The 24,153-nt window shown below is 44.5% G+C and overlaps 1 protein-coding gene and 1 pseudogene across 1 annotated transcript in view; both read right to left on the bottom strand.

The window, feature by feature from the left end:
* The window catches only part of DHX35 (DEAH-box helicase 35), a 593,749-nt gene that overhangs the window by 336,165 nt on the left and 233,431 nt on the right, over window positions 1-24,153 (bottom strand). The window contains exons 6-8 of the mRNA XM_086932268.1: window positions 12,322-12,383; window positions 5,090-5,159; window positions 4,193-4,252 (exon numbers count right to left, since the gene is read on the bottom strand). Coding sequence (XP_086788394.1) covers window positions 4,193-4,252; window positions 5,090-5,159; window positions 12,322-12,383 — 192 coding nt within the window. The remainder of the gene's footprint in view (window positions 1-4,192; window positions 4,253-5,089; window positions 5,160-12,321; window positions 12,384-24,153) is intronic.
* On the bottom strand, window positions 22,098-23,304 carry LOC147705821 (uncharacterized; annotated as a pseudogene).

Genomic DNA, 24,153 nt, shown 5'->3' with positions numbered 1-24,153 from the left:
TTCCCATCGCCGTCGTCGACCAAGTCATCGTCGTCGACGCTACCGTCGACGTTGTAGTGACCGTCGACGCTGTCCTCGTCGACGTCGTCGTCCTCGTCGACGCTGCCGTCGACGCTGCCGTCAACACTGCCGTCGTCGACCCAGTCCTCGTCGACACTGCCGTCGTCGACACTACCGTCGTCGACGCCGCCGCCGACACGGTCGCCGACGCCGAAACCGTCAACGATATAGTCGTCGACGGTGAAATCGTCGACACTGTTTTCTCACCAGCCTTATCCTTTTTCGTCGACGACGGAGGTGTTTTCGTCGTCGCCGATGGTCCTTTCTTAGTCGACGGTCCCGTTGACGGAGTTGATTTCTCCTCAGAAGGCGCAGAAGAAGATCGTTTGATGGTAATCTTGATCTTCTGAGGCGACTGTGGTGGATTTGAGGTGCCTTTTGCTCCTTTCACCTCACCAGCAGATCCCTTCTTCCCCTTAGATGAGACTGAAGGGGATTTCGAGGGACTGCGCCCTGAAGACCCTGGAGTGGTCTTTTTGGGGGCCTTCTCAGGTCTTTCCCGAGGAATGTGTCTGAGGAGATCTACTTCTCTTCTGAGATCTCTTAGACGCCACAGATTCCTCCTCACTCTCACTTGAGAGGATTTCCTTCCTGGCTTTGACTTTCTGAAGCCAGATCATTAGCCTTCCCTCACGATCTCTCAATGTCTTATTTGAAAAGGTACGACATACCTTACAATCTGCTGCCTTATGATCTGGATAGAGACAATAGATGCAGTCCTTGTGATGGTCATCTCTAAACAACCTCTTCTTGGAGCAGGTTGAACAAGCTCTAAATAATCCTTTTTTCTCCTTCTCAGACATGGTTGATGTAGAAACCTAAAAATCCAAGTCAAAATACTGTAGAAGTAAAGAGTTTGAGCAGAGCTCAAAGGAGACTCCCTAGCACAACGTGCGGTAGAAAAATCTGAGGGGCAGAAGGTTCTCTCAGGAGTGTTCTAGAGGGTGAGGAGCTCTGATTGGTTCAGGGAAAAGTTTGGGCCTTTTTTACATAACAAAGGCTATGGGTTGCAAAAGGGAAATGGGCCTAGGCCTCTTTTCAGTTTGCTACACTACTAAGCACTGCTTTTTTATATACCGGAGACTCCCGTCTCGACGACGGGGAATGATTCAGGCATGTGAATCTATGAAAGTTCCAATACTGGAGTAACTGACTGTTTTACCCTTAGTTCTCCTCCCATGTATACTGCTGGTGCCTGTTCCCTTTTTATGTCCTAATCAATTTGTGGTTTTGTTTTTTGACTGTTTATGCTTTTCCCTGAACAGCTGTTTATATTTCTTGTACTGCTTCTGCTCCTGTAAAGCACTCTGATACCCACAGGCCTAGCCAGCGATATATATAAAACCTTTCACATAAATTAATGTGCCAAGCTACCAGAGGTTTAAGCACAGGTTAATTTATTGACTTTTGTGGTTCACCCTGACAGGAATTGTGGCGGTTGGTTGAGCAGGATCAACACCCCACGCAACCAATGATCCAGTTTTTCACTGTGCTTCATAAGATTTTGTGGGATAGACAAGAGCGTTTCCAGAAGGGAGCCATCCTACAATGTATGGTAGTGTGAGATTGGCAGAGTGGTGTTTTTGTTATGATCCTTTGTGGAAGTGTTTTGAAGTTGTGTGTTAGTGATAGGAGAGAAGTTTATCTTGTCTTGGGGTACAGGGCCTTGCAGTTTGATGTAGGAGGTGGTGTAAGAGATAATTTCACAAAATATATTTAAAACAAGTTAGTGGTTAAAATGTATTCTGCAAAATAAATATTATATTTCAAAGTTCTTATTATGCTAGACGCAACTGAAAGAGGTAGTGATTTGCTTTGATGATCTGTGTTATAGGTAACCCAGCTGGAGTGGGAGGGCAGGAGGAAAAAAAATAGAGAGGTGGCTGCATTGCATAAACGTAGCTGGAGGGGCAGCATGTGGACCAAAAGAAAAGGAAAATGAGAAAGAAGACAGTATTCCATAAGGCATCATTAGATAGGCAGAGATGCTGCCTAATTAGTAGTAAAATGATGCCACAGTTGCAAGAATGGGAGTTGTTAACATTAAAAATGACCAAGGCAGGTATACTGCTAACTTAAAAAGACCCCAATTCCACATATTCGTCCTAGGCCAAAGGAGGACACATTTTTAGCAGGGGTTTTACGCTTCACACTCCTTTCATGCTCGAAAAAGCCCCATAAGTGGAGGAACACGATTCGGACAGGCCACAGCCATGACATGGCACAGACCCAGCCAGACGTGCACCTTGCATGTCCTAGGGTGAAAGGCAAAGTGCTTGGTAGTTAGTTGCCATGGCAGCACAGGAATCAATGGGCAGTGCAGTTTTACCCTTCTATCTTCATCCATCTATGTGAGCCCAATACTTTTACTTAGTTCCCATAGACCTTCGACCTTCTAGCCTTACCTGCGGCGGCATCCTCCTGCCCTTCTAGAATTTACTCTTAGACAACTTTCATTATTAGTACGGAATAACATGCTTTCTCAGTGCATTGACAAGACTTAAGAAGGCCAACTTAAAGTGAGAAAGGAAGACTATGATAGGGGGGAGGAGCAGGATGAAAGAGGTGCAGTGGAGTCTGGGAGAGGGAAAGTACGGGAGGAAAATAACAAGGAAGGAAAAAGGGCACACCTGATGGAGGAAGACAAGGCACACAAGAGGATCCTCATTTGTTGCTTTTTTTTATCTGTTGGAGGACTAAAGGATGTCAATACCTAGCTGATCCTCTGGCCCGAAACCCTACAGCTTTGACTATGCATGCTTCAGGAGCACCACTGAATGAGCTGAGCTACCTACCTGACTGAGAGATATGCAATATCTTCCTAAATAGCTCCTTGTTAAGGGGGAAAGGTATGCCTTTCCCCCTTAACTAGGAGCTATTTAGGCTGCCCCCTTTGGCCTCAGGATGGAAATCAATAAAACTCTCTATCCTGTCTTACATGCTTTGATCCGACCTACGTGTAAGCAGGTGGCAATGGCAGCTCAAACTGAAAATCCACAGAGAGTACTATCTTTGTTACCAATACAAGCAGGTATCAGCTTTCACCCCATCAGGGTGAGTCACCATCTCTCAAGTTAAAGACAATCTCTTTGATACCACTGGAAAAAACAAAGAGCTGTGAACAAACAGATAGGAAAACCAGACCTCGATCAGAAGCCTTGTACTTACACTTCACCTCAAAAGTATTCGGGATGTCAAATTACCTTGTCAATGTATTCATCGGGCCAGAATAAGAAATGGGCACATTAAGAGGGTATGCTTTTGTGGGGACGGAACACACGAAGGCACACCTTTGTGCCGATCACCAACGTCCCCAGAATTGCTGGTTGATAATGCATTAATATAATAATCACTATTGTCATTCCATGGGAAGCCGTTCTACAAGCGGGGATGTTCTACCGTCGAAAGGTTCTCAAATATTTTTGTCCTAAAGTTATAGGCTACTCTCCTGGCTTGTAATGATTAACTCAGCGCTGATGGATTCCTTCTCTCAGAGGCATCCCATGCTACCAAACTAGATGGCACTGACAATCTGTTCAAGGGGACCACCAAAAAGTTACAGGAGTGGGCTGATGGAGCAAGAGGCACCTTGTACAGAGGTCATGAAGCCTCATCAAAAGTGGCAGATGAAGGAGCAGGTCCCTTCTGTGACCACTTTGTAGGGGGAGAAAGCGTTGAAAGTCTAGTTTCAGCATTAAAAGGCCTAGTTTGTATTAAAATCTGAGGTCTGTGAATGTTCAGATAAGAACAGCTTCCACTGCCTCCGCTTAATGGACATTGGTCTCAATTTTAAGCTGTGCTGGAAAGCTGAAATGTCATAGTCAGGAAGCAAGACGTGTACGCATTTTCAGTGCCGATCATCACCTGAAACCTGGCCATTACACCAGCTGCTTTTTTAACAGAGACAATTTTAGGGCCAGTCTGGTGAGGATCCTTGCTAGAGGATCAATACTTTTCTTTTTAACAGTGATTACCTTTAATTCCAGCCCTCTCCCAAACAACTATTATGTTGTTAGTGTATGAAAATAAATCAGTCATGCTCCGTGAAAACAAGTCCTTACAGACAGTTTTCACTACTGAATATATTTGCTCAAAAAGCAGAGGACACAAATCACCAATCTTTTGCACTTACCTCTGCATCAAGTGTTGCAGATGTGACAATGAGTCGGAGATCCCCTCGCTTTTTCTGTATCTATGAAACCAAGACAGAGAAATGCAGAAAATGTATTCTTTTGTACTAAGCATGCCTCTATGTAATTTTTTAAAAAGAATAATCTTTCATATGGGATGACCAACGAAAGCCCAATTATGCCTAATCTGTGCTTGGTTTTCAAGATCCTCTTATGATAAATGAGTTTAGGATTAACCTCAATAGAGATCATTTACATAACTCTACAGTAAGTGGGTATCCTAGAAACCTGGCATGCATTCTTCCCACCTGGAGAGAAAGACGCAACCCCATCAGAACACAACATTCAGGCTTTAAAGTGAGTCAAATTAGTTTGAACAGTATATTTTCTGCAAAGTTCACCATATAGCAGAAAATGTATTTTCTATTGCTTTGAATGAGGTTTGACATCCCTGTTAGAGATGCACATTGTGAAAGTCTCTCTTTCAAATCATCCTACGGTAATAGTCACTGTGAGACCATTATATGGAGTAAGCTCCACCAATGTAGTATGACACAATGCCATGGGTACAGTGTGAATGGTGTGAGATTCCCTGTCAAAGTAAAACAAGATAACAGTGACACACAGTTGTAGTACCACTACCAAATCATTACTATCAACCCACAAAGTTCATCATATACATGGCATTTGGTTTTAATGTTGCTGTCATAGTTGCACATGATTTGCAAGATATTCGTCAAGGAGAATTTAACCATAAGAGTTCACAGCGGTGTCTGGCACTTTGTCTCTCTGATCTATTCTACATCTCCCTTGGCCATGTGAAGAGCACCAATGAGACTGCAACTAGTGGCACTGTCAGAGTTTAAGTTCAATTACTGGAAATGTCGCAGGCCTCTCACCTTCTTCAATAGGCCGATGGCGATATCTGTATAAAGGGTTCTCTCATGAGCTTCATCTAACATTAGGACGCTGTGAATGGAACAAGGAAAGACAAGATCAAGACAGACCAAGCACACTGAAATCGGACGAAACTCAACAAGTAACACAAGAACAATACCTACTGAAATCACGTCAGCACAGCTTCAAAGGCTACCTGCAGAAAAGGAGCACTTCAGGCATGACGGGAAAACAATGTCTAAACAAACCCAGGCTGTTGAGTAAGACAAAATATATTTTTTTCTGCACTCTCAAGTCCAGTGGATTTTTCTCCAATATTTAACATATGAACGAGGTCAATTCTCATTTCCATAAAAATATTTATTTAATAAGAACCATGCCTATCTATCTTTACAGATGGTGCGCCTCCCTCTATTTCTGTCAGAAACATTGTGCTAACATGACAGCGGCAGAATAAGTGCCTTGCCCCAAGTTATAGGACCCACCAATTCAGTAGTAATTAAAGAGCCTTCTTAAAGAACAGCTTAGCCTAAGTCGAGCAATATTAAGGGACTGTGGAAAAAATGATCCAGCTGTCTTACTTTCACTTGTCTGCAGAAAGCATCACCATTATCACACTACAAAACAAGAAATTAAACTACAATACTACAACCCACAAATTACAACATTACAGCTGCAATGACTATACTACAACCACAACTTTGGCACTGGAAAAGGAAGCATAACAAATAGGGCAACACTCCAACTTGTTAACACTAAAATAACTTGAACCAAAAATACAGCATTTCAACTTGATGTTTTAAGGATATTCAGACCAAACCTATTTAATGGTGTATATAAGGTGTAAGGGAGCTCTATCAGCTAGTTTAGGTTAAGCCAGGCCAAAACTGAATGACTGCTATGCTATGTGTACTTTTAAGCACCTGCAGTGGCATTTTTAGAGTGCAGAGTGATTCCTTCATTTGTAGTATTCAGTTGCTTTTCTTCATATCCAGGGGCTCCTATTTTCTTTGTACTGTCCCTGAAACACCACAAGCCCACAAAACAACTGCAGCATTACTTGTATTATGGCAATGACTTGTATGTATCAGTAGCATTTCACTGAAAACACTATAAATACTACACTACACAAAGACAAATACTACTCAAACCCCAACAATAATAATAAAACAGTAACACCTCAATTACAAACTTAAAGTCATCTGGAACACATCACCTACCACAGTAAAGTTATAACACTATGCAATGACAACCATACCCATCACAAAGGCAATGAAGAAAGTAAATAATTCAATGACATTATAACATTACAACCACATCAATAGCACAAGAGTACAGCACCATCATACCACAACTTTAACACAGCAACTCAACATCACACAACACCTTAAAACAATAACACAACAGCAAAACAATGACAACATCATAATTAGTAATAATAACGATAATATTAATAGAACTTTTAAAGCGCTATAGTTACTTCAAAAGAAGTGCCGCAGCGCTGAATAGTCAGAAATTCCCAAGGAGGTTTAAGGAAAGACTAGACAGAACTAACAGCCTATCTAAAAAGCCATATTTTCAGATGTTTCCAGAACAGAGCTGCTGTATACAATTGCCTAAGACAGAGAGGAAGAGAGTGCCACAACTTGGGTGCCAAAAAAGGAGCTGCTCCCACTGCAGACCATCTTAACCCCGGGAATTTTAGCCAGCAAGGTCACAGAGGAAAAAAGACACCTGGTAGGAGAGTAAGACCTGATAGGCAGGTGCAAATAGCTGGCCCCAGTCTTCCTTAATGCTCTGTAGCAATAGCCGAAAGCCTTAAAGGAAAGACATTTCTTAATCAGGAGCCAGTGCAGTTTGCTCAGAGTCAAGCTCATAAAGCCTCGCCTAGGGAGATTTAACTAAAGCCGAGCAGTAGCATTCTGCATACACTGGAGTCTCATCAGCTGACACCAAGAGACACCCAGGTAACGGATGTCACAATAATCCAACTGTGCGATAACAATGCCTGAATCACCGTTTTTTTTGTGCAGACTCAGGCAGAAGGTGAATGATGTTTTTCAGGGATTTTAGAATCCCAAAGCATTTGCCGGCCAAGGCTGTGATTTGCCAGTCAAAGGTAAGGTTTTCATCAGACCAAATGCAGTGGTTTCTAACCCTAGGCTCTGATGATGGAAGGGAGCCTAAGATAGATGGTCACCAATTGGGAGACCAGATTGACGACTGCTTGCCCAAAATAAGGACCTCTGTCTTGCCCACATTTAATTTTAGGCTGTTGAGGTCCATCCATTGGGCTACCCCTGACAAACAGGCTCTCAAAGAAACCGCAGCACTAGAAGAGTTTTGTGTTAAGGTGACAATTAGCTGTGTATCATCGGCGTACGATATGATGTCAAACCTGTTGCGCTCGATGATATCAGCCATGGGGCGCAGATACAGATTAAAAAGGGTAGAGCCCAACAAGGATCCCTGCAGCACCCCCTGCTGTAGTGACAGAACCCTGGGGGTGAAAGGGTTTCAGTACGACCTAAAAAAGAACTACATTTTTAAAACATTAACACCATATTTAAAACTGCTACCCTACAATTTCAACAACTGTAAAAAAAAAACTACACCAGGACTACAATACTACAACGGCCTGATTCTTAAATCAACTGGAATCTGTGATCTACAAATCAATTAAAATCTGATGTTTTCCCAGGACAGACGCACATGACCAACACTAGAACATAATGCTATAAAAAGACCAAGACTATTGAATATGAAATCAAGCTCCTTCAAACGAAACTCTGGACAATGAGAGAACAGTGAGCTGAAATGGAAAAAAAGAAACAGCTGTAGCTAAGATTGTGTGTATAAGTTGGTGTGATACTGTTTGAACCAGGAGCTCTCCCAGCCTTAATGGATAATAATTCCTTCAAAGTAAAAATGGCTTTTATGAAAAAATGCCATAATACCAGCTTTGATCATATAGATTTGGATCTCACATAGAAGCAAAGGTTAAAAATGTTTATATAGAACATGGAAGTAAAAGTAGTTTTAGCTACTAACTGCCCTAGCAGATTGAACATTTAATTCAGGATTGGCATACCTTTCATTTTATCCTAGAGTATTTAAAAATGAAAATATTTCTTAGAAAATAATTATCAGAGAAATGGAAATCCCTGGAATATACTTTAGTGGCTTTTTTCTAGTTATGAGTAAATCATTTTAAGTGGGCATTGATTGTATTTCTTTAATGTAACAATTATTCATACACTGATCTGATCTGAGTTACAAAGCTACTATACACCCTCCCTACTGTCCCCAGTAAGCTTAGACTATTTCCCAAGCTACAACTGGAGAAGCAGAGGCACAAATGGAATAATTGGTTACCCAAACCAAGCTGAGGGACACCAGTTGCTACTTTAAATTAATTTCTACAATGATTTAAAGAAAAGTGAGACTACTGCTGGAAGAGGCAGCTTGAATTCTTGAATACCAAGCGTTAAGATTTGCTTTGCAGAAATCAGAAAAGGTAATTGACACTGTAAATTTGCATAGCATATGTTTTGTTCAAAACATTCAGTTATTTAACTACTTGCCACTTTAGATGACTGAATATGGATTAAGCTGGATCAATTTAATCATTTTGATTGTCAGCACTTCATCCAGGTAATTGCTGACAGCAATGTATATTTTACAGATTAACTTTTTTTTAAAGAGGCTCCGTAAAAACCCCCTGTCCATCCTATTACATTTGTGTTGTATTTACGTCATGAAACAGACGTTTGTGCTCCACATGAGCTCTACTTCAAACACCAAATAAATGAATAGTAAATGCTTTTTGTATATATGTTTTGGTAAATAGTTAAATGTAGAAATAAAGTCTATATACTTGGACATTGTTTCTTTCTGTTTATGCTGGACTATCTCACACGAAAGCAAGTTCAAGTTCAAGTTTAGATTTGTATAGCGCACTACTCACCCAGAGGGTCTCAAGGCGCTTGAAGGAGGGGGGAGCTTTACTTATCAAATATCCAAGTTTTTAGTTGTTTTCTGAAGGAGAGGTGGTTTTGTGTGAGGCGGAGGTGGGTGGGGAGGGAATTCCAGGTCTTGGCCGCTAAGTAGGAGAAGGATCTTCCTCCCATGGTGGATCTTTAGATGCGTGGAATTGCGGCGAGGGCTTGATTGGACGATCGAAGTTGGCGGGTGGGGGTGTAGAAGGACAGGCGCGTGTTGAGGTATTCGGGTCCTAGGTCGTAGAGGGCTTTGTGTGCGTGGGTGAGGAGGCGGAACGTTATTCTCTTGTTGACGGGGAGCCAGTGGAGGTCTTTAAGGTGACCGGAAATGTGAGCTTGGCGGGGGATGTCTAGGACGAGTCTGGCTAAGGCGTTTTGGATGCGTTGGAGTTTTTTCTGTAGTTTGGCTGTGGTTCCGGCGTAAAGGGTGTTTCCGTAGTCTAGTCGGCTTGTGACCAGTGCATGGGTGACCGTCTTTCTTGTTTCGGTGGGGATCCAACGGAAGATTTTGTTGAGCATGCGTAGGATGTTGAAGCATGATGATGAGACAGCGTTGATTTGTCTGGTCATTGAGAGGGAGGAGTCCAGGATGAAGCCCAGGTTACGTGCGTGGTCCGTTGGTATGGGTGCGGTTCCCAGGGCCGGTGGCCACCATGAGTCGTCCCAGGCGGAGGGGGATGATCCTAAGATGAGGACTTCCGTTTTGTCTGAGTTTAGTTTTAAACGGCTGTTTTTCATCCACTCGGCTACTTCTTTCATACCTTCGTGTAGGTTGGTTTTGGCGGTGTTTGGGTCTTTGGTGAGGGATAGGATCAGCTGAGTGAAGTCTGCGCAGGAGATAATGTTGAGGTTGTGTTGGCGCGCAATGGATGCGAGGGGACTCATGTATACGTTGAAGAGGGTGGGACTGAGTGAAGATCCTTGGGGTATGCCGCAGATGACTTCGGTGGCCTTTGATCTAAAAGAGGAGAGGCGGACTCTCTGGGTTCTTCCGGCGAGAAACGAGATTATCCAGTCCAATGCTTTTCCTTGTATTCCGACATTGCTGAGGCGTTGTATAAGGGTGTTATGACAGACTGTGTCGAAGGCTGCGGAGAGGTCGAGTAGGATGAGGGCAGCAGTTTCTCCTTTGTCCAGTAGAGTTCGAATGTCGTCTGTTGCTGCGATGAGGGCGGTCTCGGTGCTGTGTTTGGCTCCGAAGCCGGACTGTGAAGGGTCGAGGGATTTGTTGGATTCGAGGAAGGCGGCGAGTTGACAGTTGACGGCTTTCTCAATGACTTTGGCAGGGAATGGGAGGAGCGAAATGGGGCGGTAGTTCTTAAGTTCAATGGGGTCTGCTGTAGGTTTCTTCAAGAGGGCGCTGAGTTCGGCGTGTTCCAGCTTTCCGGGAAGGTGGCGGAGTTGAGGGAGCAGTTGATGATGTCTCGGAGATGGGGTGCGATAATGGAGTCTGCTTTGTTGAAAATGTGGTGGGGACATGGGTCGGTTGGCGATCCTGAGTGAATGATGTTCATCAGGTGGATGGTGTCTTCAGTGGTGATTGGATTCCAGGCGTAAAGGTTGTTGGAGGGGGGTTTTAGTTCGGAGGTAGGTGGGGTGGGCTGGTCTCCAAAGCTGTTATGTATGTCAGCGATTTTGTTGTGGAAGAACAAGGCTAGAGAGTCGCAGAGGTCTTGGGATGGAGTGATGTTGTTGGTGCCGGCGGTGGGGTTGGCAAACTCTTTGACGATGTTGAATAGTTCTTTGCTGTTGTGGGGGTTGTTGTCGAGTCGATCCTTGAATGCTGATTTCTTGGTGGATCGGATCAGTTGGTGGTGTTTGCGGGTGTCGTTCTTGAAGGTGGTCAGGTTGTTAGTGGTTGGGGTTTTTCGCCAGGCTTTTTCGAGGGTGCGACAGATCTTCTTGGATTTCTTAAGGTCATCATTAAACCAGGGGGCTTTCTGCTGCCTTGTTTGATTTGATGGTGTTTCAAGGGTGCTAATTTGTCAGAGCTGTGGGTGATCCATTGTGTGAGGTTGTTGGCTGCTTGGTTTGGGTCCGATGATTTTGCAGGAGGGTTTTGGTGAAGCGATGTGAAGAGCTGGTCGGTGGTAATTTTATTCCAGTTTCTCCGGGGAATTGGTTGAGGGTGGTTGTGGGTCGTAGTCTTTTTGTAGTTGAAGTGAACGCAGCTGTGGTCCGTCCAATGGAGAGCTGTGGTGTGATTAAAGGAGATGTGCTTGCTGGAGGTGAAGATTGGGTTGAGCGTGTGCCCGGCAAAGTGGGTGGGGGTGTCAACAAGTTGTTTGAGTCCGAGATTGGCGAGGTTGTCCAAAAGGGTGGTGGTGTTGCTGTCATTGTTCTTTTCCAGGTGGAAGTTGAGGTCTCCCAGTAGGATGTAGTCCTCGGAGGGGAGGGAGTGAGGGCTGATGAAGTCAGTGATGTCTTCGCTGAATTGTGTGCGGGGTCCGGGTGGTCTATAGATGAGGGTGCCTCTGAGTGTGGTCTTAGGGTCGGTGTGAATCTGGAAGTGAAGGTGTTCGGCGGTTGTGAGGTTGTCATCGGAACTGGTCGTGATGCGGATGGTGTTCTTATGAACGATGGTGATTCCTCCTCCTGTTTGGTTGATGCCGTCCTTTCGGATGATCTTGTAGCCGTCCGGGATGGCTATGGCGATGTCGGGCACTGATCAACCTTGCTTTCAACCTCACCGTTAAATATTAATTGGGGTAGTTATAGATCCTTTTGGTTTCCTCCCCTTGTAAGCAAGGTCGATAAGACAAGACAAGCATACCAAGGTCATTAAGTTGGAAGGAAGGTTAAATGAAGGTTACAAGCAAAGATCTTCATTCCTACTGCTATTCTTACATGGACCAGATGCAGTATGCGTTTACTTTACATAGTTCAAACATGTTTAACTACTAAATTAGAAGTTCATAATATTTAGTCATAAGTACCTTAGTTACATGTCAATCTCTCTAACATTGTCAACTGAAATTAATTAGAGATTCTAGGCTTTCACTAATAACCTTCTGTGCCTCTTACACTGTGAGGGGATTTCTCAATTTGCATGTTAGCATTGAAGGAATTTTTCATAATGGGGCCTTGAAAGAGTTCACAAAGTTTCTTAGCACCATGAGGTCGATGAAAATCATGTGGGCTTCTTTTCTATAGGAAGATAATTAAATGATTTATCAGAGTTCAAATGCAAAGTGAAGGAATTCCTTTTTTGAAGAGCAAATGCAGCTCTGTACCTGTATTTCTTTAGCAATGGATCTGCCATCATTTCACGAACCAGCATTCCATCTGTCAAAAACTAAACAGAATTATATATCAGTCGCGTTTCGTCCTGTTCATCCTCTCAAACACACTCAGCACAAAGCAATGCTTGGTATTTTGGCTTGCAATATAAGAATTTTTAACAACATGTCACCCCTTGTACACACCTACGCCAATAGATGGTCTAACTCTCCTGATTCCATGAGTCATATGATGCTGAAGGGCTTCCGCCTATAACCACTGTTATCATCTGAATTTCACTTAACAATAAATCTATGAATCAGAAAATGTTAGAAGGGCTTTAAGTACATCAATGTAATTTTATGACAGGTGTCACTAATCGCTTGATTTTATTCTTGACGATGAGGCGATCTTACTTATTTAGAGTTCAGTGAAAGTTTAAACATGCAGCTCTAAAATCAAACCATATTTAATGGAAGGTGAAAATGTAAGAATTCAGTCTAAAAGGACCACTTCAAAGAGTGCCAGCACCAGATTTATTGGTAAATCCTGCACTAAAAACAGAAGTGCATGCTATGCCTAAGAGTCTATTGTAATGACCTTCTTCTTTTCAATTAAAAAAATGAATTTAATGGTAGTTACTGTTACAAACATGCAAACACTGTAAAATACATACTAACACACAACAAATAAGGAACAGTGAATTTTTGGATCACGTTGATATTTTAGATAAAAGCAGGTACTAGTTACACTAAGTGCAAGCACAGCAAAATGTTAATATTTAAAGTTGCTAAACAATGTAAACAAGTTGTCAGCTTTTGTTAAAAGTCAATGATTGTTTTGTGGCCTCGCTGTTTTGTAAGAGACAAACCGATTTCCTTTGGAAACACTGGTACTTCTTACAATGGTCAGTATGTTTTAGGATAGTGGTTATACACCTGTAACAACACACTGTCTTTTTCTATGTAAAAACGACCACCAATTCATTGCTTGATAAAACGTGCTTCCCTTTTGGCACTTTTCACCACTGAGAATGTAAACATATTTCTAAGCTAAAATTCTGTTCACTCAAACATATTTCCAAATTATGAACAGCTAACTTTGAGGAAAAAAATAATTTAGTCACGAATGTTAAACACCCTTCCCTTTCTAGGTCTTGCCTACGCAACGCGCATGCATTGCATAGGGGGAACCTCATGTAATCGACTTGCTTTTTGGGCCACAAATGTGCACGTGTTGCATTGCCATCAATGGCAAAGCGTGCACGTGAGGCGATCTACTTGCGGGAGCGCACGCCACCAAATGGCAGCAATTATCGCTCCCGCAAGTGCAGGCCCCCCTCCTCCCCCCTGCTGTTGCGCCTCCTCCTGCTGCCGTGCAAGCTTGTAGACAGCTCTGGCTTGTGGCAGTGGTGTTTTCAAAGCGCCGTCCGTCTATTATTAGGGTCACCTGCATATTTAGGACGATGCTACAGTATATAAAAGTGCTTCCGGCTCAATGTTCTCAGTTCCATCAGACTGAAATGGAAATCACGAATATGACTGTGCTGTTTGTCTCTGACATGCTTAATAATCGGAATATTCCTCTTTTGTCAGTTCGCGTTACTGCTTATAAGCATGCGCACTTATCCCCATCTAACAAAATGCATAAAATATTTGCTGTGCCTTAGAGGACATCGCGGAGCACAGTAAGGCCATCCATCAGCGTGTGGCATTGCAAGGGCTGCAACTGATACCAGCTGACAAGCATTGTGAGTAAATGTGAGCTGCGCCCCCTTCTGATGGTATCGTCCACATTCATTATTGCATTATCATGAGAGGTACAGCACCGCAACAATTAACTAGAGCTGCTTGTCCACAACAACAATGCGCATTTTATTTCTGTCAAATGAGAACAAACCGCCGTGGTGACCTGGAGGAGACATGAATGCCTTTGTTCTCTAAACATTTGCCATTGCCACACTGTGTTAAGATTTTACTATGAAAAGACGGCACCCTGCAGCGTTTGATCAACACACAGGCAATGCATATATTGTCAGCACACTTGGATTCCGTGTAAGCAATTGTGAAGATATTATATGTACTCCTACGGGAATACTCATAGGTTATTCACTGGCACTAATCCCACATTGGAATGTCAGCGCAGTAGGAATTTACCCTGGTAAACACCAATATTTCCGAGTTCAGTATTCACTCAAAATTCTAATTTTTCTGCTCGGAATATTGATAACATACTCAATGGAGTTTTATGCTTCCTATACTATAGATGTACGTTCTTATCGAACATTTATTTTCATTCAGATTTTGCATGTTTTTTCTGGCGAACGGGAAAAATTACTACACGTGTGGTGTGGTATGTCCCACACGGTTTGTAATGCCGACTCGGAAACAAAATCGGATTTACAGCAGACTTGGACTGAGGTGGTTTATATTTAAAACTGATCTGTTTATTTCTGTCACTAGAATTATGATGGACTATTTTCCTAATGGGATATCATGTATGAGCCAGGCACCGTTTTGAGTATTCCCATAAACATTTGAGTGTCATGCATCATTGCAATTTTTGAATAGCATCCAGGCATCTCTAGGTTTAATTTCAATGCCTGGTCCGTCTCTGCCTATATTAGTGGTGGGAAAATCCTTAAACACTGTTATAAGAAATTATAAAAATCATTTAATAATCAAGATAAGGTGCGCATCAGTATAACTTGGCATTTATTTCTGCCAAAAGTGGTGTCATTTTGGGGGAGTGGGAGGAACAATTTGTCACTGTGGGTACAAACAAAAATCTCATAAATGTTTCCACTTGCTCCGATAACATCCCCTGAAACCACAGCAGATCTGCCAACCTCTAATTGTTTCCACTGTGTGACCTCGGGGTTGTGAGCATATAATTGTCTGAAGAGCCAAGTGGGGGCGCGATCTGCCTTTCCTTTATCATGGGTAATTAAGTGCCTCTCTCCGGGCACCCTTTCATGTCCGGCGAGCAGGTCAATGCCCCCATGCTGTTGCAATAACAGGCTCACGTTTCACCCGGCCCTCGTACAACAAACACACACACACAGTTACTGGCAGCTAGACATGCAGACACTCGCAGGCATATGCAAACCGACACATGCACATGTAACAATGCCTACACACAAACAGACAGATGCAAGTACAGATAGGCACATGTGGACACAGAAAGAAACCAAGACATGTACACATACACACATCATATAAGTATCTGACAGACATATCGCTTTTGCTTCTCCTGTTCTGTTCTCGCAGTTCGTGGACTTGCTGCCCACTACAGGGCGGATACTACAGGTGCTAGGATGCTGTATTATGTAGGTTGACTTTACTTGGTGAATTTGAATTTAAAAATATTTATAGAGCGCAACATTCACCTGGCGGTTTCTTGGCGCTGTGAAGGGAGGGTACCAGAGGAGAAAGATGAAAACCACAAACTCAAGAGAGTGGAAGCAGTTTTACAGGGAGAAAGCCTGTTTAAAAAGAAAAGTCTTAAGGTCTTTCCGGAAGGGAAGATAATGTGTGGCTGATCTTAGATGGTCGGGGAGAGAGTTCCAAAGGATGGGTGCCAAGGTAGAAAAATTGGCCCCTCCCCACTTTTTGCGCTTATAGCGAGGGACCAGCAGGAATGACTGTGACGAGGAGCGTAGCTCTCTGGTGGGGGTGTACTCCCTGATCAAGGAAGAGATGAAGGTGGGAGCCGAGCCCCATCGTGCCTGGAAGACCATACAACCTATTTTAAATAGGGCTCGCTCCCTAACAGGCAGCCAATGAAGCGCCTTCAATAAAGGGGTTGAGTGGTGGGAGCGTGATAGGCCATAAACTAATCGAGCTGCCTGGTTTTGGACCAGCTGGAGTTTCCGCAGACTGTACGCTGGAATGCCGTTGTAGAGGGCATTCGCGTAGTCCAGCCGGTGTAACACCAAGGCGGACATGATCAGCTTAAGTGCCAAGGGAGAAAAGAAACGGGAGACAGTGCGGATAGTACGAAGGGTGAGAAAGCAGGAAGAAACAACAGAGCTAATCTGTGAGTGAAGGGTGAGATGATTATTGAGCTTGACACCTAAAGTCTTGACTGAGGAAGAAGGAGTGGGGGGGGGGCCAAAAGAAGAAGGCCAAAACAAAGAATTCCAGGGACTGGAACAACCACCCGTGAGAACCAACTCGGTCTTGTCGGGGTTCAGCTTCAGGTGGTTGAAATTCATCCAGTCCCTGATAAAAATCATAACAGACTGGAAATTGGAAATAGAATGAGAAGAAGAGGATAGATTAAAGATGAGCTGGAGGTCATCCGCATAGTTATAAATGGTGACCTCCAGCTGCTGAAGAGCAAAAATCAAAGGATAGATATAGAGGTTGAACAGAAGAGGGGAGAGAGAAGAACCTTGGGGAACACCACACGTGACCCTCAATGGGGCGGCCGAGAAATCCCCCAACCGAACCGCCTGGGTGCGGTCCCTCAGGAAGCAGGAAAGCCAGACCAGGGCCGAACCCCCGACTCCCGCCGCTCCGACACGTGACAACAAGATGGAATGGTCCACCGTGTCGAAAGCGGCGGAGAGATCAAGGAGCACCAAGGCCTGATGTTGGTTTTGGTCCATGCCCTCCCTGAGGTTGCCCAGGACCGACACCACTACGGACTCAGTAGAGTGTCTAGGCCGGAAGCCTGCCTGGCGGGATGCTAGGCCCCCATTCTCCTCGACAAAGGAGCTGAGTACCGCGGTTACGTGGCGCTCTAGTACCTTACCCAAATAGGGCAACAGTGAGATGGGGCGGTTATTGGCAGGGGCAGAAGGATCAGCCCCGGGCTTCTTCAGGATAGGCACTATGGTGGCGGATTTAAGAGCTGGAATCACGACCCCCTGGGCAAGGGAACTATTCAAAAGTGTAAGAGGGGGCTGGGTGCAAACAGAGTAGATCTGTCTGAGAATGCGAGCCGGGCAGATGTCAGCCGGAGAACCTGACTTGACTTTGGGGAGTATAGCCAGGAACGCATCTTCAGTAAGAGGTGGAATCGAGGTGAGAAGAGACTGGGCAGTCGGGGGAAGGGGATCAACAAAGGAAGGGGAGGGAGGGGAAATATTAGCTTTAATATTACTAATTTTGTTAAAAAATAAGTATTCAGGGAGTCACATAAAAACTGGGTAGGAGGGGGTTTGAGGGTAGCCCTGTCCGAGAAAGCCAGGTCGTGGACAGTGGTGAAAATCTCCCTGGGTTTATTCTCCGCAGCCAAAATTTTTGCGGAGAAATAAGCTTTTTTTGCACCAAGGATAGCTCTCTTATACTCTCCCAAAAAGGTGAAACACAGTGTATTCTGGGATACGTAGTGTCACAGATATCAATCTGTTTCCAGCCAGGGGAGGGGTGAGTTCATCCCTTAATTCATCGATATTTACTTTGTGTTCTGGTATGTAGTCGCAGAGCCTGTAACGACTAAGAAAACAAGTTACTTACCTGTAACTTCAGTTATCCAGTATTGGTATCTTTCATAGATTCACATGCCTGAATCATTCCCCGTCGCCGAGGCGGGAGTCCCACGGTAAATAAAAAAGCAGTGCCAAAAGCACTTTGTAGTAGTAGGCCCTAGAAAAGGCCTGAGGCCTAGATTATAGTAGCCTATCTACCTCATTATGCTAAAAAGACCAAAGTCTTTGCTCCAACCAATCAGCTTACAGCATTCTCTAGAACCCTCTCTGCAGAGCCAGTTCTACTCAGATTTTCGTAACACAAGTGGGAACAAGTATCCCGAACTTAGAGAACTGACTCTCCTGGGAGGAGGGTGGGTGCATGTGAATCTATGAAAGATACCAATACTGGATAACTGAAGTTACAGGTAAGTAACTTGTTTTCTTATCCAGTATTGGGGTATCTTTCATAGATTCACATGCCTGAATCAGAATAGCAAGCAGTAAACCAGGCAAAGTCGGTTGCGGATGGTGGGAGACTTATTGTAGTGCACCCCCATGAATGCATAATTAACAACCAACAATCGTGTAAAGATTGATCTATTAACAAATCATGATCAGATTCAACATTGAAAATTGTGCAATTTCCTACAGGAAAGGACCTTATACACCATAGAAACACATAATATGTTAAATATGCCTGCATATTATAAACCATATACTGAATTGTATGCACTTTATATAAAATAAGCCAACGTTAGTACCTGAATGTATTCCTTATGGAAACAGGTGACGTAAAACAGCTTGGCCCACTGCCACATCATCCTGATTTGCTGATTGCAGGCAGTAGTGTCTTGTAAACGTGTGTACATTCTTCCATGTCGCAGCACGGCAAATGTTCTCAAGCGTCACTCCTGCAAACAAAGCTGCAGACGCTGCCACAGCTCTTGTGGAATGAGATCGAACAGACCTTGTCAACGGTCGGTTAGCCTTGATATGACAGAACTAAATGGCGGAGGGTATCCACCTGGAAATTGTGGCTTTAGTGACCGCTTTACCCAATGTAGTCTGGCCATAAGCTACAAACAGTTGATCTGATTTTCTTAAAGTCTTGGGGCTAGATGTAGGTAATTCCCATTTACAGACTCTTAAATACCGAATTTTACCGATTCAGTATTTAAGAGTCTGTAAATGGGAAGGGGGCAGATGTAGGTAATTTTAAAATCTGAATTACCGAATCTGTAAAATTCGGTATTTACCGATTCTGTAAATACAGAATCGGTATTTCCCATTGATTCCTATGGGCTTTGAAGCCCATAGGAATCAATGGAAAATACCGATTCTGTATTTACAGAATCGGTAAATACCGAATCCTGCAAGGGTGCAGAGGGTGTCACTTTGACACCCTCTAGCACCCCAAGTACAGGCTTGTGTGCAATGTGGCACACATACATGCCCTAAGGGCATGTCTGTGTGTCACATTGCACAGGTGTGCATGCACAAATGTGCATGCACACCTGAATTCGGTATTTTACCACACAATAGAATTGTGTGGTAAAATACCGACTCTTAAGGGCCTGTGGCACTGTAAACTGTGCCACCTACATTTGTAATTACAGAATCGGTATATTTACCGATTAGGTAATTTACCGAATCGGTAATATTACCGAATCAGTAAATATACCGATTCTGTATTTTTCAGCCCCCTACATCTGAAAACCCTAAATACCGGTCGGAAACGGACGAACTTGGCCGTTTCCGACCGGTATTAGGGCTCCTACATCTGGCCCTTGGTTCTTTGGAGGTAGAACTTTAAGCATCGTTTGAGGTCTAAAGAATGCAATGTTCTTTCAGCCGGGGTTGTAGGATTTGGAAAGAAAACTTTCAGCTTGACTGGCTCATTTAGATGAAACTGGGAAGGCACCTTTGGTATGAATGTTGGATTCGTCCACAAAGTGACATAGTCCTGGGAGAAATGCAAAAAGGGCTCTTTTATAGTGAAAGCTTGGATTTCTCCCACTCTTCTGGCGGAAGTTAGAGCTAACAACAAAGCAACCTTCCATGTCAAGAATTTTAGGTCAGCTCTATGGATGGGTTCGAACGGGTGCTTCATCAGCTGTGAGAGAACAGTGTTGAGCTCCCATTCCGGTGGTGAGGGCTTTACTGGAGGATAAGCCCGGAAAAGACCCCTCATGAATTGTTTAATTAGCAATGAAGAGCAGAGCGATTGAGTGTTAGCCATTTTTCTGTATCTGGATAAGGCCGCTAAGTGGACCTTTATTGAAGAAAAAGAAAGACCAGATTGCGCCAAATGCAGTAAATAGGGCAGTATTTTCTCTGCTGGCGCCTCTGTAGGGTGTAAAGAGTTAGAGATGCACCAAGCGCAGAAGCGCTTCCATTTGAGACAATATGTTTTTAATGTACTCTGGGCTATTGCTTTCTTTAGAATGTCTCGGCAGTCCTGAGGAATTGGAGATGTTCAAATCCTAGGAAGTTAGGAGCCATGCGTGCAATTTCAGCGACTGAGGGTCTGGGAGAAGTACCTGACCCTCGTTGCGTGACAGTAGCGTTGGGGTTACCAACAGTCTGATCGGTGGCTCCTGTGAAAGTAGCATGAGCTCCTGAAACCAATACTGGCGAGGCCACTTGGGAGCAATTAGGAGAAGGCGGCAACTCTCCAACTTCATCTTGCATACCACTCGTGGAATCAAAGGGATCGGAGGAAAGGCGTAAGCATAAATCCCTGACCATCGCATGGACAGGGCATTCCCCCTTGATTCCCTTTGAGGGTACCTGCTGGCGTAGTACCGGCATTTCTTGTTCTGTTGGGTTGCAAATAAATCCAACTTCGGCTTGCCCCATCGCTGAAACACCTTGCTCAACTGGTTGTTGTGCAGTTCCCACTCGTGCCAATCTGACGAGGACCTGCTCAGTTTGTCTGCTAAAGCTTTGTAGAGACCTCTGACGTGTTCCGCCTTGAGAGTTATGTTGCATTGCCATAACTCTTGGGCTTCCCTGGATAATGTTGCTGATCTCGTTCCCCCTTGCTTGTTTATATAAAACATGCTGGTAGTGTTGTCCGTTCTGACCAGGACTGAGGATCCTGCTATCCTGGGGAGGAACGCTTGAAGAGAAAGAAAAATGGCTTTCAACTCTAGACTGTTGATGTGGCATTTTTTGTGCTGTTGAGACCATTTTCCTTGCACTTGTAAGTCCTGGAGATGACCTCCCCAGCCCTCCATGGACGCATCTGTCGTCAGAATGAAATCCGGAGGAGCTTGCAAGAATGAGAGCCTCTGTTCCAGATTGCTCAATTGAGTCCATCATTGAAGAGCATGCACCATCTTGTTGGTGACTGTGATGGTGTCCTCGAAAGAGCCTGTCGCTTGATGCCACTGACGATGTAACTCTTCCTGTAAAGGCCGCATCTTTAGACGTGCCAATGGAATGAGGTTGATGGCCGAAGAGCACATCCCCAGAAGTGATGCAAATAGGCAAACTGAAAGTAACCTTTTTCTTGACAGTTTTATGGCCAAAGCCTGTAGTCGGAGTTGTCTCTCTCGAGATAAGAATGCCTTGCATCCTACTGTGTCCAGAAAAGCTCCTAGGAACAGCAGGTTCTGCTTCGGAACCAATTGAGATTTGCTTTTGTTGATTGTGAGGCTTAGCGATGTAAAGAGTTTGCAGCATTTTGTAATGTCGGACTTTACTTTGGCCTTTGATCGACCTTTGACTAGCCAGTCGTCCAAATACGGGGAGATCTGTACCTTGCGTGCCCGAAGAGCTGCTGCCACAGGAGCTAGGCAGTTTGTAAAAATCCTTGGGGCGAACTTGAGGCCAAATGGGAGGACCTTGAACTGATAATGGGCGCCAGCGACAGTGAAACTGAGGTATTTTCGATGCTTTGGGTGGATTGGGATGTGGAAGTATGCATCTTCCATGTCCAAGAAAGCCATGTAATCTCCCTCGTTGAGGCAGTTGAGAATGTCCGAGAGGGTGACCATTCGGAATCCTTGCTTCTTGAGATATCTGTTCAGATTGCGTAGGTCTAGGATCGGTCGCCATTCCCCTGATTTCTTTTTCATGAGGAAAAAACGAGAATAGAAACCTGTCCCTCTCTGATGGATTGGAACCTTCTCTACTGCATTCTTGAGAAGCACTGCTTTAACTTCCTTGATCAATAAGTGAAGACGAGGGGGAGGGGGACCCCTGGGCGGAGTTGTTGGAGGTTTGGTGATGAACCCCAGGGTGTGACCATGTTGGACCAGGTCCAACACCCACTGATCTGTTGTTATTTGAGGCCATTGTTGTTGGAAGGCAGATATCTTTGCGCCCACGGGAAGGTAGGGGACTGAAGGTGGCGCCCAATTGACCTCACTGTTTCTTGTGATTGTCTCGTCCCTGATTGTTTGTGCGTCTTCTTCCTCCTTGGCGAGAGAAACCAGCCGATCCAGACTGGCGATACGAGGACTGATAGTTCTGGTGGTATTGCTGCTGGTATTGCCTGCCTTGCTGATAATAATTTCCTCTGGACGAATAACCGCGTCCTCTCGCGCCTCTGAACGATCCTCTTTTGTACTGCAATGACCCTAGTGATTTTGCAGTATCTGTATCCGTTTTAATTGCTTGGAGAGCTTCGTCGACATGTTTTCCGAAGAGGGACTCTCCGTCATATGCCATGTCCAGTACTTTCAATTGGACCTCTGGACGAAAGGTAGTGGCTTTCAACCACCCTTGACGCCTTAAGACAGCCGCTCCTGCCAACTGTCTGAAATTTGTGTTCGCAATATCTAATGCGCAGTCGATGGATTCCGCCGCAGCGCGCTCTCCTTCCATTAATATTTTCCGCGCTTCCTGCCTCTTGTCCTCTGGAATCAGCTCTATGAAACCAGCCATTTCGAACCACATTTGGCGATCATATCGCCCTATAATTGCCAAAGAATTTGCCGCTCTGATGGATGCCGCAGCCATGGTGGAAAACTTTTTCCCAATAAGGTCTAAGCGTCGCCCCTCTTTATCAGGTGGTGTAGAAATAGGGGTAGCTGGGTTCTTCGACCTTTGTTGTGCAGCCTGAGAGATTACTGAATCCGGAGTGGATGACCAATAAGGCATGCCGGACTAGAGAGCGGGGCACGGTACTTCTTCTCAATTCTTGGCAACACAGCAGGCACAGAAGCGGGGTTTTCCATTATCTTGAGGCCCTCTTTCCAAATGTAATCAATAATAGGAATGGCTCTAGACACCTTCCTTGTATCCTCTATAAAATCATGAAGAAAGCACTCTGTTTGCTCCACTGTCACCGGGAGTTTAAATCTGTTTGCTGCTCTCTGCATCAGATTGTGGAACTCACCTACATCTTCAGGTGGTGAATTTGAAGGCTGAGGAGTCGGGGGGATGGCATGGGGATAACGTAATCATCCCATGGGTCTGATGAAGGTGCGTTAAGCAACTCTCCTACCTCTACTTCCTCTTCTGATGACGTGTCCGGGGTTTGTGGAGGCAATTCAGGTGGCGTAGGTTCCACGACTGGAGAATGCGGTGGAATTTGGGGTGGAGGAACAGAAGTACTAGGCTGAGGCATTTGTGGCGGAAAGCGTTGTTTATAATCCGCCAGCACAGCCTGTAAGTCCTGTATCAAAGTAGGCGGTAAATGAGTGACTTCTGAGACCTTAGGCCGTCTCTGATGTTCCAAAGCATGAGGCACTATAATGTCCTCCTGGTAGTAATGCTCAGTGTAAGTGTCGTATTTATCATCATCTTGACACTTGATCAGATGATCAGATGGGTGACGCGCCACACCAAAAGCGCCTTCATTATCATTGTCCTCAAAATCATCCTCTTCATCATCAGAGTAAGATTCTAGAAGATGAGAGGGCATAAGTGGCGATATATAAGAACCTTGTTGCCTCTTGTAAGATACGAGTTGAAAGTTCTTTCGTTGAAATTGGCGTACAAAAAGTCTGATTCCCAGCAATAGGCTTCAGTAAAGCTGAATCCATCAGTTTTGATGGCACCGGTGACAAAGGTGCATCCGCCAGCTGAAAAGATGCAGTCGTAGACGGGTTTATCGTCGACGAGGTCGACGACGAAGGAATCGTCGGTGATCTTGCCGTCGACGGACCTTCGTCGATGGGCTCGACGGAGCTACCGACGACGGGACGGTCGTCGACGGGCTAGTCGTCGACGGAGTAACTGTCGGCGGGCTCATCGTCGACGGGGCAGCCGTCGACGGATTCGTCGTCGATGCTTTCTTCGTCCACGAGACTGTCGTCGGCGGTGGCGTCGATGACTTCGTCGATGGGCTCTTTTTAGAAGACGAAGGCTTTGTTGACGATGATGTCTTCGTCGACGAGTCGTCTACGAGAGTTCTTTTAGCCACACTAAAAATCTTTGTAGACACAATAGGTGAAATGATAGATGTAGTGGAAAT

This window comes from Lissotriton vulgaris, chromosome 7 (assembly GCF_964263255.1).
Source record: "Lissotriton vulgaris chromosome 7, aLisVul1.2, whole genome shotgun sequence".
In the NCBI taxonomy this organism is placed as follows: Eukaryota; Metazoa; Chordata; class Amphibia; order Caudata; family Salamandridae; genus Lissotriton; species Lissotriton vulgaris.
The sequence above is the reverse complement of the archived record's forward strand: the minus strand, read 5'-3'. Positions and strand labels throughout refer to the sequence as shown.